This window comes from Protobothrops mucrosquamatus, unplaced genomic scaffold (genome assembly GCF_001527695.2).
Source record: "Protobothrops mucrosquamatus isolate PMUCROS unplaced genomic scaffold, P.Mucros_1.0 scaffold526, whole genome shotgun sequence".
Taxonomy (NCBI): Eukaryota; Metazoa; Chordata; class Lepidosauria; order Squamata; family Viperidae; genus Protobothrops; species Protobothrops mucrosquamatus.
In genome coordinates this window covers 869,215-881,899 of record NW_015386834.1, presented here as the reverse complement: position 1 = coordinate 881,899, position 12,685 = coordinate 869,215, and the positions used below count along the sequence as shown (strand labels likewise).

The 12,685-nt window shown below is 40.8% G+C and overlaps 1 protein-coding gene across 1 annotated transcript in view; it reads left to right on the top strand.

Moving 5' to 3' along the window:
* SLC38A1 (solute carrier family 38 member 1) overlaps nt 1-12,685 on the top strand; it is a 137,720-nt gene that overhangs the window by 86,464 nt on the left and 38,571 nt on the right. The window contains exons 5-6 of the mRNA XM_015816905.2: nt 8,727-8,800; nt 11,790-11,882. Coding sequence (XP_015672391.1) covers nt 8,727-8,800; nt 11,790-11,882 — 167 coding nt within the window. The remainder of the gene's footprint in view (nt 1-8,726; nt 8,801-11,789; nt 11,883-12,685) is intronic.

Sequence of the window (12,685 nt, the reverse complement as noted above, 5' to 3'; positions counted from 1 at the left end):
GAGTCAACTCTACCCCAAACTCTCAAATTGACTTTCAGATCACATCTGATTATTCTACAAACCAAAATATACCAGAAGAGGAACTAAGGGAGATTAAAGAGGAATCTGCTACAATGAAAGAGATTTCCACAGACCTAAGAGCCAGAAATTCTCCTTCAAATTTTAAAATTGACTCGCAGATTACATTTGACTATTCTACAAACCAAAATATATTAAAAGATGACTTCATTGAGAATACAGAGGAACTTATTTTACCTTATAAGCATCTTATCTACATTTCTGAAGATCAGAAAAAGCAAAGATTGAGATTTGAACCTTTAAAGCAGCGAGGCTTCAAGGATAAGAAAAATAGAGGTCCAATGCAGAGGACAGGAGGCAGTAACAAAGAGAGACCTATCAGCTGAAAGGGAAGCTTTGTTATGGAAACCTGCTTGGCATAAAAAGAAGCCTAGAATAAGACTGAAAACAGAAATTTAAAACTATATACACTGGATTTAAGGCATTTTAGAATTATGGATTGATTTAAGGATTAAGCTTTTGAGTTAGAAGTAAGAAAAATGGGTGACTATTAGAATATATACATTAAATAGAGCAAGAATGTATTTCTTGGAATAGTAGGTTTATTTGTAGGAAAATTATCATGGAATGAAGAGAGATGTTTTACATCGGGATTGAACTAATAATTAATTGATGTTATTTTAATAAGATGATGTGTTTGTTTGATAATAGGGAGGTTATTAGGTTTGATAATTAATTGGATGAAATCAGTACTTTGTCTAACGGACTTAAAGGATTTAAAGAAATTGATTGATTGAGATATGTATAGGATAGATCAATATTTTATTTTATGTGGGAGATATTAGTGGAAGACGAAACAAATAAGATTTATGATAAAATCAAGGAATTAGGATATATTTGGAAGGGATACCTGAACTGGATGGGAAGGAACAGACTTAGACTCAACCCTTCCAAGACCGAGTGGCTGTGGTTGCCGGCGCCCCGGCATAGTCAGCTGGTTCCATCGCTGTCTATAGGGGGCGAATCCTTGGCCCCCTCAGAGAGGGTGCGCAATCTGGGAGTCCTCCTGGATCCACGGCTGACACTGGAAGATCATTTGTCGGCCGTGACCAGGNCCCATGTAACGCCGCTGCTGCGCGAGCTGCACTGGTTGCCAGTGGCCTTCCGGGTACGCTTTAAGGTGCTAGTCACCACCTTTAAAGCGCTCCATGGCATCGGTCCTGGCTACCTCCGAGACCGCCTTCTGCCGCAGATTCCCTCCCACAGACCGGTACGCTCCCACAGAGTGGGCCTCCTCAGGGTGCCGTCGGCCAAACAATGTCGGCTGGCGACCCCCAGGGGGAGGGCCTTCTCTGTGGGTGCCCCCACCCTCTGGAACGAACTACCCCCCGAGATCCGGACGATTCCGGATCTCCTAACCTTCCGCCGCGCCCTCAAGACATGGCTTTTTCAACAAGCGGGCCTGACCTAGGGTGAATTTTAAATAGGGATAATTTTTTAATGATTTTAAATAGTCACAGCCACTAATATTTGGATTTTAATTGGTTTTTAGAAGGGGTAATTCTGTATATTGTTTTAACATGCTGTGAGCTGCCCTGAGTCCCATGGGGAGAAGGGCGGCATATAAATTTTGTAAAATAAATAAATAAATAAATAAACTGAAAATGTGGTTATTTAAAGTTAAATTTGATTATGGCATTGTAATTGCATAAAGCTCTAAAACAGGTTTAGGATTAATAGAAATTTAAGTTAGAAATAGATTATTTTAAATAAATTAAGCTATTTGAGGGAAATAGAGAGGGAATACTTGATGTATTGATTGAGTTATCTATATATGTTTTGTTTTTGGATTTTTGATTACCCCTGTACTACGGTGTGTCTCAAGCACTTTGTCATAAGAATAAAAAAACAATAAAACTTGTTTTTAAATAAATAAATAAATAAATAAATAAATAAATAAAAAGAAAGTTGAGATAATCCATGAAGTTCGAGCAGTTAGATGAGTCCCTTACAGGAAGTGAACCTGCCATTTATTTCACTGATTTGGCAATCATAATGAAATCATTCAGTTTTAGCTCCTGAAATGGCTGAAAATATTATTTTAGGATAGCTTGGCTAAAGAAATGGAACCCCCTAATAGATTGGAATAATAACAAGTGGCAATTAAGGAACAAAGTGGTGAATCAACAAAAGGCGCAGGAGGAGCCGGCTGCTTGCTACATGCCTATGGCTGAGAAATCGAAAGTGGCTTCTGTAGATACACAAAAGGCTGACAGACAGAATACAGTGTGCCTGCAGAATACAGAGATTTAATAGAAGTTTTAGTGAAAAGGAATTGGATGTACTCCCACCTCATCGGCCATCGGATTGTGCCATTGAGATAGTCCCAGGGACTAAGTTTCCTAAACTGAAGATGTATGCTATGACACCTGAAGAAATGGAAGAGCTTCGAGGATTTCTAGAAAAAAACCTTGGCTCATGGTTTTATTCAACCTGCAAAATAAAAAATGGCTGCCCCCTTTTTGTTCAGAGAGAAAAAGGATGGGGGTCTTAGAATGTGTGTTTATTATAAAATCTGAATGCTATATCAGTGGAAAATATGTACCCTCCCTTATGAAAGACAGGTTACTTGTGCAAATGGAAAAATTTTACAAAATTAGATTTATTATCAAGTAAGGATTAAAGAAGGGGATGAGTGGAAAACTAACTGTCTTTACAGTGTTATCAATTCAAAGTGATGCCATTCAGACTATAAGGAGCACCTGCAGTATTTATGCAGTTGATAAATGAGGTGCTTCTTGGTTATCTGTATAAGGGGGTGCTAGTCTATTTAGATATTTTGATATATACTGAAACAATGGAAGAACATATAAAATTAGTTAGAGCAGTGTTAGAAAAGTTGTTAGATAACCAATTGTATACAAAATTGTCCAAATGTGATTTTTCACAAAACCAGTTTAGACATCTTGGAGTACTGTGTTTCTGCAAGGGGCAAAGAAATGGACCCAGGGAAAGTAAAGGCCGTATTGGAGTGGGAAGCTCCTCAGACCCGAAAGCAGTTGCAAAGTTTTCTGGGATTTGCAAATTTTTACAGACAATTCCCAATTTTGTGCTGATTGCGTTGCCCATAACAAGTTTGTTAAAAACCAGAAAAGGAACTATGGCCAAACCCAGTCAGCCCTTAGGTTGGACGCTTGACTGTCAAGCAGCCTTTGGAACCCTCAAAAGGCTTGCAGCAGCAGAACCATTGTTAAAACACCCAAATCCAGAAAGACCATTCGTAATTCAAGCAAATGTTAGTGATGTGGCAATGGGGCATTATTGCTACAAAAAAATGAGAATATACTTCTCAAAAACTTTCAGATACTGAGAGAAGGTGGGCTATATGGGAAAAAGAAGCTTTTGCTGTCCATTGGCTCTCCTAATATGGAGGCAATTCTTAGAGAGTAATAAAATCCAGTGGACGGATCATAAGAATCTAGAGGTTTTAAAGTCCCCAAGGAAATTATCTCCTAAACAAGTCAGGTGGGCTCAATATTTTAATTGATTTAATTTTAGTTACATACCAGGAGGGAAATTTTTTTTTGGCTGATGCCCTTTCATGCATGCCCTAATACAAAAGTACCAAGGAAGAAGTAGTGAACTCTATAATCTCTTCCAGCCAACTTGCTGCACCAGCTTGGGGTTCCGTGCAGGGGAAAGCCACCCAGGTTAGCATTAGATCCCCTGAGGTAGAAATTTAAGGAGGCTTTGAAACAAGATAATTGGTTTCAGGACCATAAAAATGATCTTATAGTGAAACCTTAATACTAAGCCAAGCACATGATGCAAAATCAGCTGGCCATTTTGGGTTTGTAAAAACCCTTCATCTTGTGAAAAGACAGTTTTGGTGGACAAAAGTGAAAAAAGATGTAAAAGAATACGTGGCTAGTTGCTCAGTTTGTGCTTCAATGAAGAAGTTGCCTAAGAAAACTCCAGGTTTGTTACAATCAGTGGCCGACCTTAAAAGACCCTGGGAAGAAATAGCTATGGATTTCATAGTAGAATTACCAGAGACTGCTAGGAATATCATAATATGGGCAGTAATTGATTTATTTTCAAAACAAGCTAACTTTATAGCTTGTCCAAAGCTTCCCTCAGCTAAGAAGTTAGCCAAAATGTTTGTGCAACATATTTACAGACTGCATGGAGTCCCAAAAAGGATCATCTCAGACAGAGGGGTACAGTTCACAGCAAAATTTTGGAGAGAGTTCATTAAATCAATAGGATTATCACAAGGACTTGGTTCCGGTTTTCATCAGAGTACTAATGGTGCAGCTGAAAGAGCTAATGCAATGATAGAACAATATATAAGATGTGTAAATTATCCACAAAATGATTGGGCTGATTTGTTGCTGTTTGCTGAAGTGGCATACAATAATATGGTACATAGCAACATTGGATTTACACCTTTCCAAGTGACCTCTCGGATCGAATATGTGGCTGAGATCCCTCAAGACATCACATCATCCACAACCTTAACTGAGTGGATGGATAACATAAAAAGCTCATGGCCAGGGGTACGCAAAGCTCTAGAACAGACACAAAAAAGTAAAAAAAAAAACAGGCAAACAAGAAATGAGGCACTCGGAAGGTATTTAAAGTAGGTGATAAAATATATTTGTCCACGAAATATTTAAACCTCAAAATAACTTGTAAGAAACAAGGTCCTAAATATATAGGTTCTTTTACTACCATGTTTCCCTGAAAATAAGACCCGGTCTTATATTTCTTTTGCCTCCAAAAGAGACCGTAGGTCTTATTTTTGGGGGATGTCTTATTTTTCCCCCAACACCTGCCTTGCCTCACGGTGGTGGCACCAACAGCCCCATCCAGCAGGGGCCTGCGTGGCCACTGGACCACTTCTGCGGCCACTCGGGGCAGGAGGCCATGTGGCCTGCTGTGCCGTGCTGTCGCCATGAGGCGAGGCAGTTGAGGAGGGGGTGGAGCTGCCCCAAGCACCCCATAAGTGTCCAAACACTTTTCACCCAGAGGGAGACCGGAAGCTTCGTCTGCTTGCAAATAGAGCACTTAGAGCGAATTGCTTGGTTTCTAAGCATCCCATTCACAAGCAGATGAAGCTTCCAGTCTCCCTCTGGATGAAAAGTGCAAAGCACATCTGGATCACTTCCCCCCACTTCTGTCTCTGAACTCGGACTTACCTGTGCTGCGCCAAGGGACTGGTGGGCTGCAGCTGCTGCTGGACACCGTCAGCCCCTGCGTGCTCGCTACCACTTGTGCTGGCCATGCCCACTCCCCAGGCTTATTTTTGGGATAGAGCTTATATTAGGCCCATCCCAGAAAATCAGGCTAGGGCTTATCTTTGGGGTGGATCTTATTTTCGGGGAAACTTGGTATCATAGGAGTCATCAACCCAGTTACAGTAAAATTACAGTTGCCAAGAGATTTTAGAAGGATACACCCAGTGTTTCATTGTAGCTTATTGAAGCCAGTACAAGGATCGAAAGTGAGGCCAATTGAAAACTCACCTCCACTTCCAATTTTAGTTAAGGGAGAAAGGCATCATGAAATTGAAGAAATTTTAGATTCTAGATATCATAGGGAAAAGTTACAATATTGAGTAAAGTGGAAAGGATATCCCCTAGCATATGCACAATGGGTGGCAGCTATAAATGTTAGGGCAGCTAAACTAATAAAGAAATTCCATTCCAAATACCCTAACCGACCCCACTGAGAAGGAGGAGATTGTACATGGGATATTGATCAATGTCTATTATGTATATGTGTTTATTTGTTTTACCCTTCAATATCCATTCTTCTTTCGAGGGGGCAGCATTTCAAGAGTGAAACATGGGCAGCTACGTGCCTCTCCATTTCAACTTGTCATTAGGGAAAGGGGGGAGTTATTGACTATGAATGGGTTAATTTGGAGAAACGAAACTTCTGCAGTTTCACAGAGGCTTGTGTTGTGGTTCCTCGACTGCCAGCAGATCCGGCAGCTGAGTCAGATAAATCGAATGAGGGTGAAGGGGTGCCTGGTTTCACATTGGAGTCTGTGGAAGGCTCTGAGGAGCAAGAAGACTCAGAGCCAGATGCAGAGCTGGGCCCATCTACTCATGCTCAGGCAGAGAGACAGATGTGTTGGGGGTCTGAACTGAGCAAAGAGGAGGAACAGCTGGGGCCTGTCCCAGATGCATGTATGTGCAGAGAGGAGAGGCGAGCAGGACAATGGAGGGCGGTAGGGTGGCCTCTAAGAAGCCATGTCCTGGCTGGACTATAAAGAGGAAACGTGGGAGACGCCAGTTCCCACAGGCAACCGTTCATGCTACGGTATCTTGTTCCTCTGTTGGATTTCTTTTGCCAGGATTCTTTGCCAAGTTTGTCAGCTTTCTTTGTGTTTGGGTTGAATAGCTAATTGAGCCTTCCTATTGGGAACTCAGAGACTTTGTACTTATCTCAGCCAAGTGGGAGCAGAGACTGCTACTGTTTGTTTCAACATCTAAGGACTGGTTATCTGGAGTTTATTCCATAAACACCTTGTTAAAATAAAAAGGGGGTTTTCTCATGAGTTCCTGCCTTGCTCGTGACTTATTAACTGAAAAGGGGATTTTCCTCATGTGTAAGCTATTGAGTAGCACTCACGAAGGTTGGGTCAGCTTGTGAGAGTCTGGAAAATTTTCAAGGTTGTATCAACAGGTGTGAAGAAGAACGCTGATAGTTCCTATAATAAGAGAATTTGTTTACATGATCTACGTGGAAACTGAGGGTTGAGCTGAAAAAGTCATTGCTTAATACTGTGAACTGATGCTTTAGAAATTCAGAGTTAATTTTACCTCCCATTACGACACTACAGGTAGTCCTCGAGTTGTGAACATAATGGAGCCTGCCCATTCCATTCGCAACTTGAGGATTCGTAGGAGTGAATCTCGTACTTTGAATGCGAATCACTCCCAGCTTTTGCCCACGCCCACGCTAATTTAATGCATGAGCAAATGCGTGGCTCGTTAAGTGAACACAAGGTATCTCAGGGTGGGGAAGGCCATGGGGGGCCTAGTGATGGAACATGCCATCTGCTTCAGACCACCCAAGCCCCCCCCCGAGATACCTCATGCTTCTTCCCCTGAGGTCCCCACAATTGCTCCTCCATCCAATCCTGCTGCGCCAGTTTACTTGTGAAGATCTATTTCCTCTCCAGCTCTGTTTCTTTCTCTGCTCCTGGCAAGAGCAGAGGGAGGCCTCGGGCCCAGAACGGACCTCCAGAAGCACATGGCCGCCACCCACCACCTTCATTCTGGGCCTCCAAGGCCTGGAAGAGGCTTCAGAGGCCCAGAACAGACCTCTGGAGGCATGCAAAAGCCTCCCCCGGCCTCCATTCTGGGCCTTGGAGACCAGGAGGAGGCCTCGGAGGCCCAAAATGGACCTCCAGAAGCACGTGGCCTTGGAGGCCTGGAGGAGGCCTCCAAGACCCAGAATGGACCTCCGGAGGCCCATGGAAGAATCTCCCGGCCACCTTTCCGGGCAGCAATGGCCCGGAAAAGGCCTCTGATGTCTGGAATGGGCCTCCAAAGGTCCATGGAAGCATCCTCCAACATCTTTTCTGGGCAGCAGTTGCCTGGAAAAGGCCTCCGATGCCCAGATCAGGCCTCTGGAGGTGCGCGGAAGTGTCCCCCGACCTCCTTTTCAGGTGGCAGAAGCCTGGAAAAGGCCTCTGACACCTGGATTGACCCTCCAGAGGTCTGCGGAAGCGTCCCCTGGCCTCCTTTCTGAGCAGGCCTGGGAAAGACCTCCGATGCCTGGATCAGGCCTCTGGAGGCATGCAGAAGCCTCGCCCCAGCTTTGGTTCCATTCTCTATTGCAGAGAACAGAGGCCTAAAGTACCGTGAGATCACACGAGATCAGTAGTGTGAGATCTTGCGCCACTGATCTCGCGTGATCTTGCATTACTTTAGGCCTCCATTCTCTGCAAATGCACTGAAAGCCTGGAGCAGCCAAGAAAGCGAAGGATCTTGATTTTCACAAGGTGAGTATCCAAGGCCTAGTGCCCTGGGAGACCCAGGGCTGGGGGGGAGGGAGGGGATAGCCAGGGCGAATGTTGCAGTTGCACTGCAATCGTTCGTAAGGATGAATGACTGCTGTGGTGCGGCAACATTCATAATTTCAGGACTTTTTCATAAACACTAGGGGGCACTTATCGCATAACTTCGCTAAGGGAACACTCATAACCCAGGGATTATCTGTATATATTCAATAAACAGTAAGTTTTTCAGAATTGAATTGATCCTGGATTTTTATTTGGATATTCAAGCTGGATGTTGACAGATTGATTTTCTGACTATTTCAGTGTAAAGAATTTAAGCCAAATATCTAGAATTGGCAAAACAAAATATTTGTTAAGTACTAATAGCTAAATTTAAAGTCACTACACTCAGAAGAGTATGAGTTCCAGTGTCCTCAAAATGCTTGGTCCAAAATCCCTTGAAAAATGAAAATGAAAAATTTCATTGAACAATTATTTTAATATATGATTTGTCATTTGTCACTGTGTTATTGAGAAGGCAGCCAACCTGTCATCCTCCAAATAATTTATGTTAACCTAAGGGATGCTCTTATGGTTTCAATTAAAGTCATATTCATATTATTATTTTACATCCACACTTACTCAAGTTTTATATAGTGCTAAAAAGTGTTTTTCTTATTTTTTCCTATAGGTTGCTTTTGATTTCAGTGACACTGCTCTCCATTTATTCAATAAATGTCTTGTTAGCATGTGCAAAGGAAACAGGTAATTCCTAAAACTTTATATTATTTTACTACCAAGAAATAACAAAGAGATAATGAATATGGTAAATAAAAGCCTAAATCTTCCATCCTACTTTGCTTTGCTTTAATTCTAAAAGAAATTAATATGCTTTGTTAAATCAAGAAAAAATAGAACCATTCCTTTGTTTTATTAAACTAAAAAAGTATATACTGCCACAGTTCAAATATGATCTTAATAAGATAATGAGATTTAACCCAGTATATGAAAATGTATTTTTAAAAGTGAAGGGAAAATAAATTTTAAAAACTTGATCAAATTGTTGAAATTACTGTTGACAAAAAGAGCAAGTTATGCAGGGGTATCATCTAAACAGAGTGAGAAATGAAACAGTAATCCTGAGAACATTGGAAACATGAATTAATCCATTTTGCTAAAATAACGAGAGAGAAGGAGAAGGAGAGGACGTTCTATAGCAGAGGTGGGAAACTATGGCCTCTTTATGACATGCTGGCTCAGGAATTCTGGGAGCTGATGCCCACAAGTCATAAAAGGGCACCCCTGTTTTAGAGGAAACAATATATGACTTACAACGAGGCATACAAGTCAGTGAGAAGTAAATTCAGTGTAATTTCTCTTCCCTTGTGTGTACTAAACACTATCACATAGCATCATGATAAAGGTATGTGCAAAATGGCTTGATTTGTAAGAAAGGAAAGGAAACATCTTGCTGCAAGTCAGTCCTTTACAGACTTCAGTCCTGTTTAGTGGGACAATGGAGCCAGAATGATGCTAGTATTCAACTCTATGTTGAATACAATATAAAGGTACAATTCCCAAATTTTCTACTTAATACACCTCTGAATAATATGAGCTCCTGCTTATCAGCAAAAAGAGTTCAATATAATAATTAAAAGGATTGCATGCCAGCACCATAAACATTCTAAAGACCTGATCGCTGCCTGAATTATCTATTTGTCATCTTTTCAATGATATCTCGTTTTTTTCAAAAAGTCAAAAATATGGTGGACTTAAAATACTCTAGATTTAACTCACCTTTTTTTATTTGATAGAATTTATATGTTCAGTTGATCATCTTACCAAACATATATAACATATACAATACAATCACGTAATTGGTTATGCTGATAGAAAAACAAAAAGATATTTTAGTTGGAGATGCTTCATCTGGTCAGGATATAATACCTTTTCAAGATCTTGCTGTTTATAGGTACTGAAGGTACTGTAATGGAAAAGAAGGAGGATGGGTGTCTTAGCTGTTCTCCATTTCTATCATCATCATTCTCTATGAATGAAAGAAAGTCTACAATAGGAACATTTCTAATTCTTGTTGTCGATGGCATCAAGGATTATGACAAAAGGAATTATTATGATTATATCTGTTCTTCTTGTCATTTGTAGTTGATTAGGATGTTGGGATAGTTGCTAAAGTGCAGCTGTAACTCCAAGAAATTTGCAATAGGGTGAAGGCCATTTAACTGACACTTCCATACCAATAGTTTGGAATAACACTTTAAAATTAGTTTCAGAGTTGCTTGCCTCTTATAAGTGAGAGCTAAGTTTATTTATTCTTGACTCTGCTCCAATTGGTTGTAAACCACAGAATCACTGTGGCTCTACAGACTTTAAGAATTGTCTTTTCATTAGCAGAAATGTTTGTCTCACCCTGCCTCTCCTCCCAGTGTTCAGACCAGTAATCTCTTATCTCTCTGTTTGTGTGTCTCTCGTATCCAAGGTAGAGGTTCAGTAATGTCTATGGAGATTATCAGTCATCCAGGTGGTATGTTATCCCTGCTCCTCTGTTGAGAGAGCGCTGTTCAATCTTAATGTAGATGGCCTCTTTGACCGTCTCTTTCAGTTTGAAAGAAAAAAAAGAAAAGTTTGAAAAATTGGTCAAAGAGGCCATCTAATTTAAGACTGAACAGCCCTCTCTCAGCAGAGGGGCAGGGATACCACAACAACAATTTCCTGTATTCAGCACAGTCCTTTCAGCAGTTCCACATCCATTTGCACTATTCAAGTGACCCTGAGGGCACAGATAAACCTCCAGTGGAACTCAATTACTTTCAGAAAGAGTGCTAACAACAAGATGACTGCAAGGAATATAAATCCTTCCATCCTCCACAATTCAGTCAGAACTGAAGAAGCTTCTTGAATGACAAGCGAAATATCTTCAAGGAAAAACAAAGTCCAGTTGTCTTTTGAAAAAGCGCTTTTGGTTCAATAATGTATTCTTTTCCCCTCCATCAATCCAGGAACTGTAACAATGTGCAATTACTGTCTTCATCCAACCTTCTGGATTATTGAATATTAATAAGATTATAGTCTTATTGAATAACCCAATAAGCTTTGATAATGAAATGGTAATACTTTGCAAATAGGCATTTTCCCACAATCATGATCATAGCTTTTGGGGAAAGTGGCTACTTGCAAAGTGTTACCATTTCATCATCACAACATATTGGGATATTCAAATGCAGCCCAGCAATGCCAATGTAGTTTATATTTTTTAACATTATAATTTTTTCATATAGTTTCCCATCACTACAGCCTCACAATATTTTTTGTAAACCACCACCAGAGGCACACAGATTCATTGAATGAAAATTGTGGTTTATATTCTTGCAATTTATTTTATTTAATTTTGAGTAAGGTTAAAAGAACTTTTGTTATTTCATGACCAGATAGTTGGACGAAGACAGCAATTTAACATTATTTTCACTCTCCTACTGTTCAGCCGGACTGAAAGAGGCCAGTATTATTGGTTCACAAGTGTTCTCTACATTTCAAGGTTATCAGAAGTGAAGACAATAGCTTCAGACTTTTTTTTTGCAAAGAACTGGAGAGAACAATGCTTTACATCTCATTTGTCAGTTAAAAGATAAGAAAATAGACTATGATATACCCAGGTATGCAACAAATGTACATTATATTATTAAAGATATTGTTCCTTGTGATTAATTGCCATCTCTCTTCACCTTGGTTTAACTAGGTTGTATGGTTTATGAAAAACTTGGAGAACATGTTTTTGGCACGCCAGGAAAGATTATTGTTTTTGGATCTACGTCTCTTCAGAACACTGGAGGTAAATGAAGTCTAATGAAGCATGAAAAATAAATAATTCGTTCAGTAGGTCTGCTTAAACATTTCCTACTGGGAAGCTTCATTGGCTGCTTCGAATTATTTGGAAAACTGCAGAAGGAGCCAATGAGCCATAGCTATTCAAATATATATATATATATTATATATATATGCTTTTTTACTTTGATATATATATGTTTTCTGAGGTTTTCGCGGGTGTTTGTATGTAGGTCTTTGGATATTCAGGTTTTCTCCCGCGTAAAATTGGAAGTGTCTTGGCGACGTTTCGACGAAGTCACATTCGTCATCTTCAGGCTGGTGTCTTCAGCTTCGTGTTTCTGGGAGTAGTGTGCGATCACAGCTGTTTCTTCCTTTTAACTGCCAGTGGGGTTTGAGCTGATTGGGTGGGAGCTTGGCTGTGTTCTGATTGGGTGGAGGTGTGTTCCGATTGGTTAAGGAGCTTGGCTGTGCTCTGATTGGATGGGGGGTTGGCTGTGCTCTGATTGGATGGGGGAGTGTTCTGTTTGGGTGGGGGTTTTGTTGTGCTCAGGTTAGTCTGAGTTGCAGGGGGATTTGAGATGGTGAGCTTCATTGCTGCTGTTTGGCTACATGTTCGTGGTCGTGCCACATCTTTATGGTGGGTGTCAGTTTGCTTCATGTATGGATTGGAGGGGTTTAAAGTGGCTAATGATGCAGCTGTGGACTGGCTTCTAGTTTGTGGTCGTGCCTCATCATCTGTGTGGGTTTGGGTTTGCTTTTTGCGTGGATGTGTGGTGGTGACCTCCTGTGTGGTTTTCGTGAGTGTGG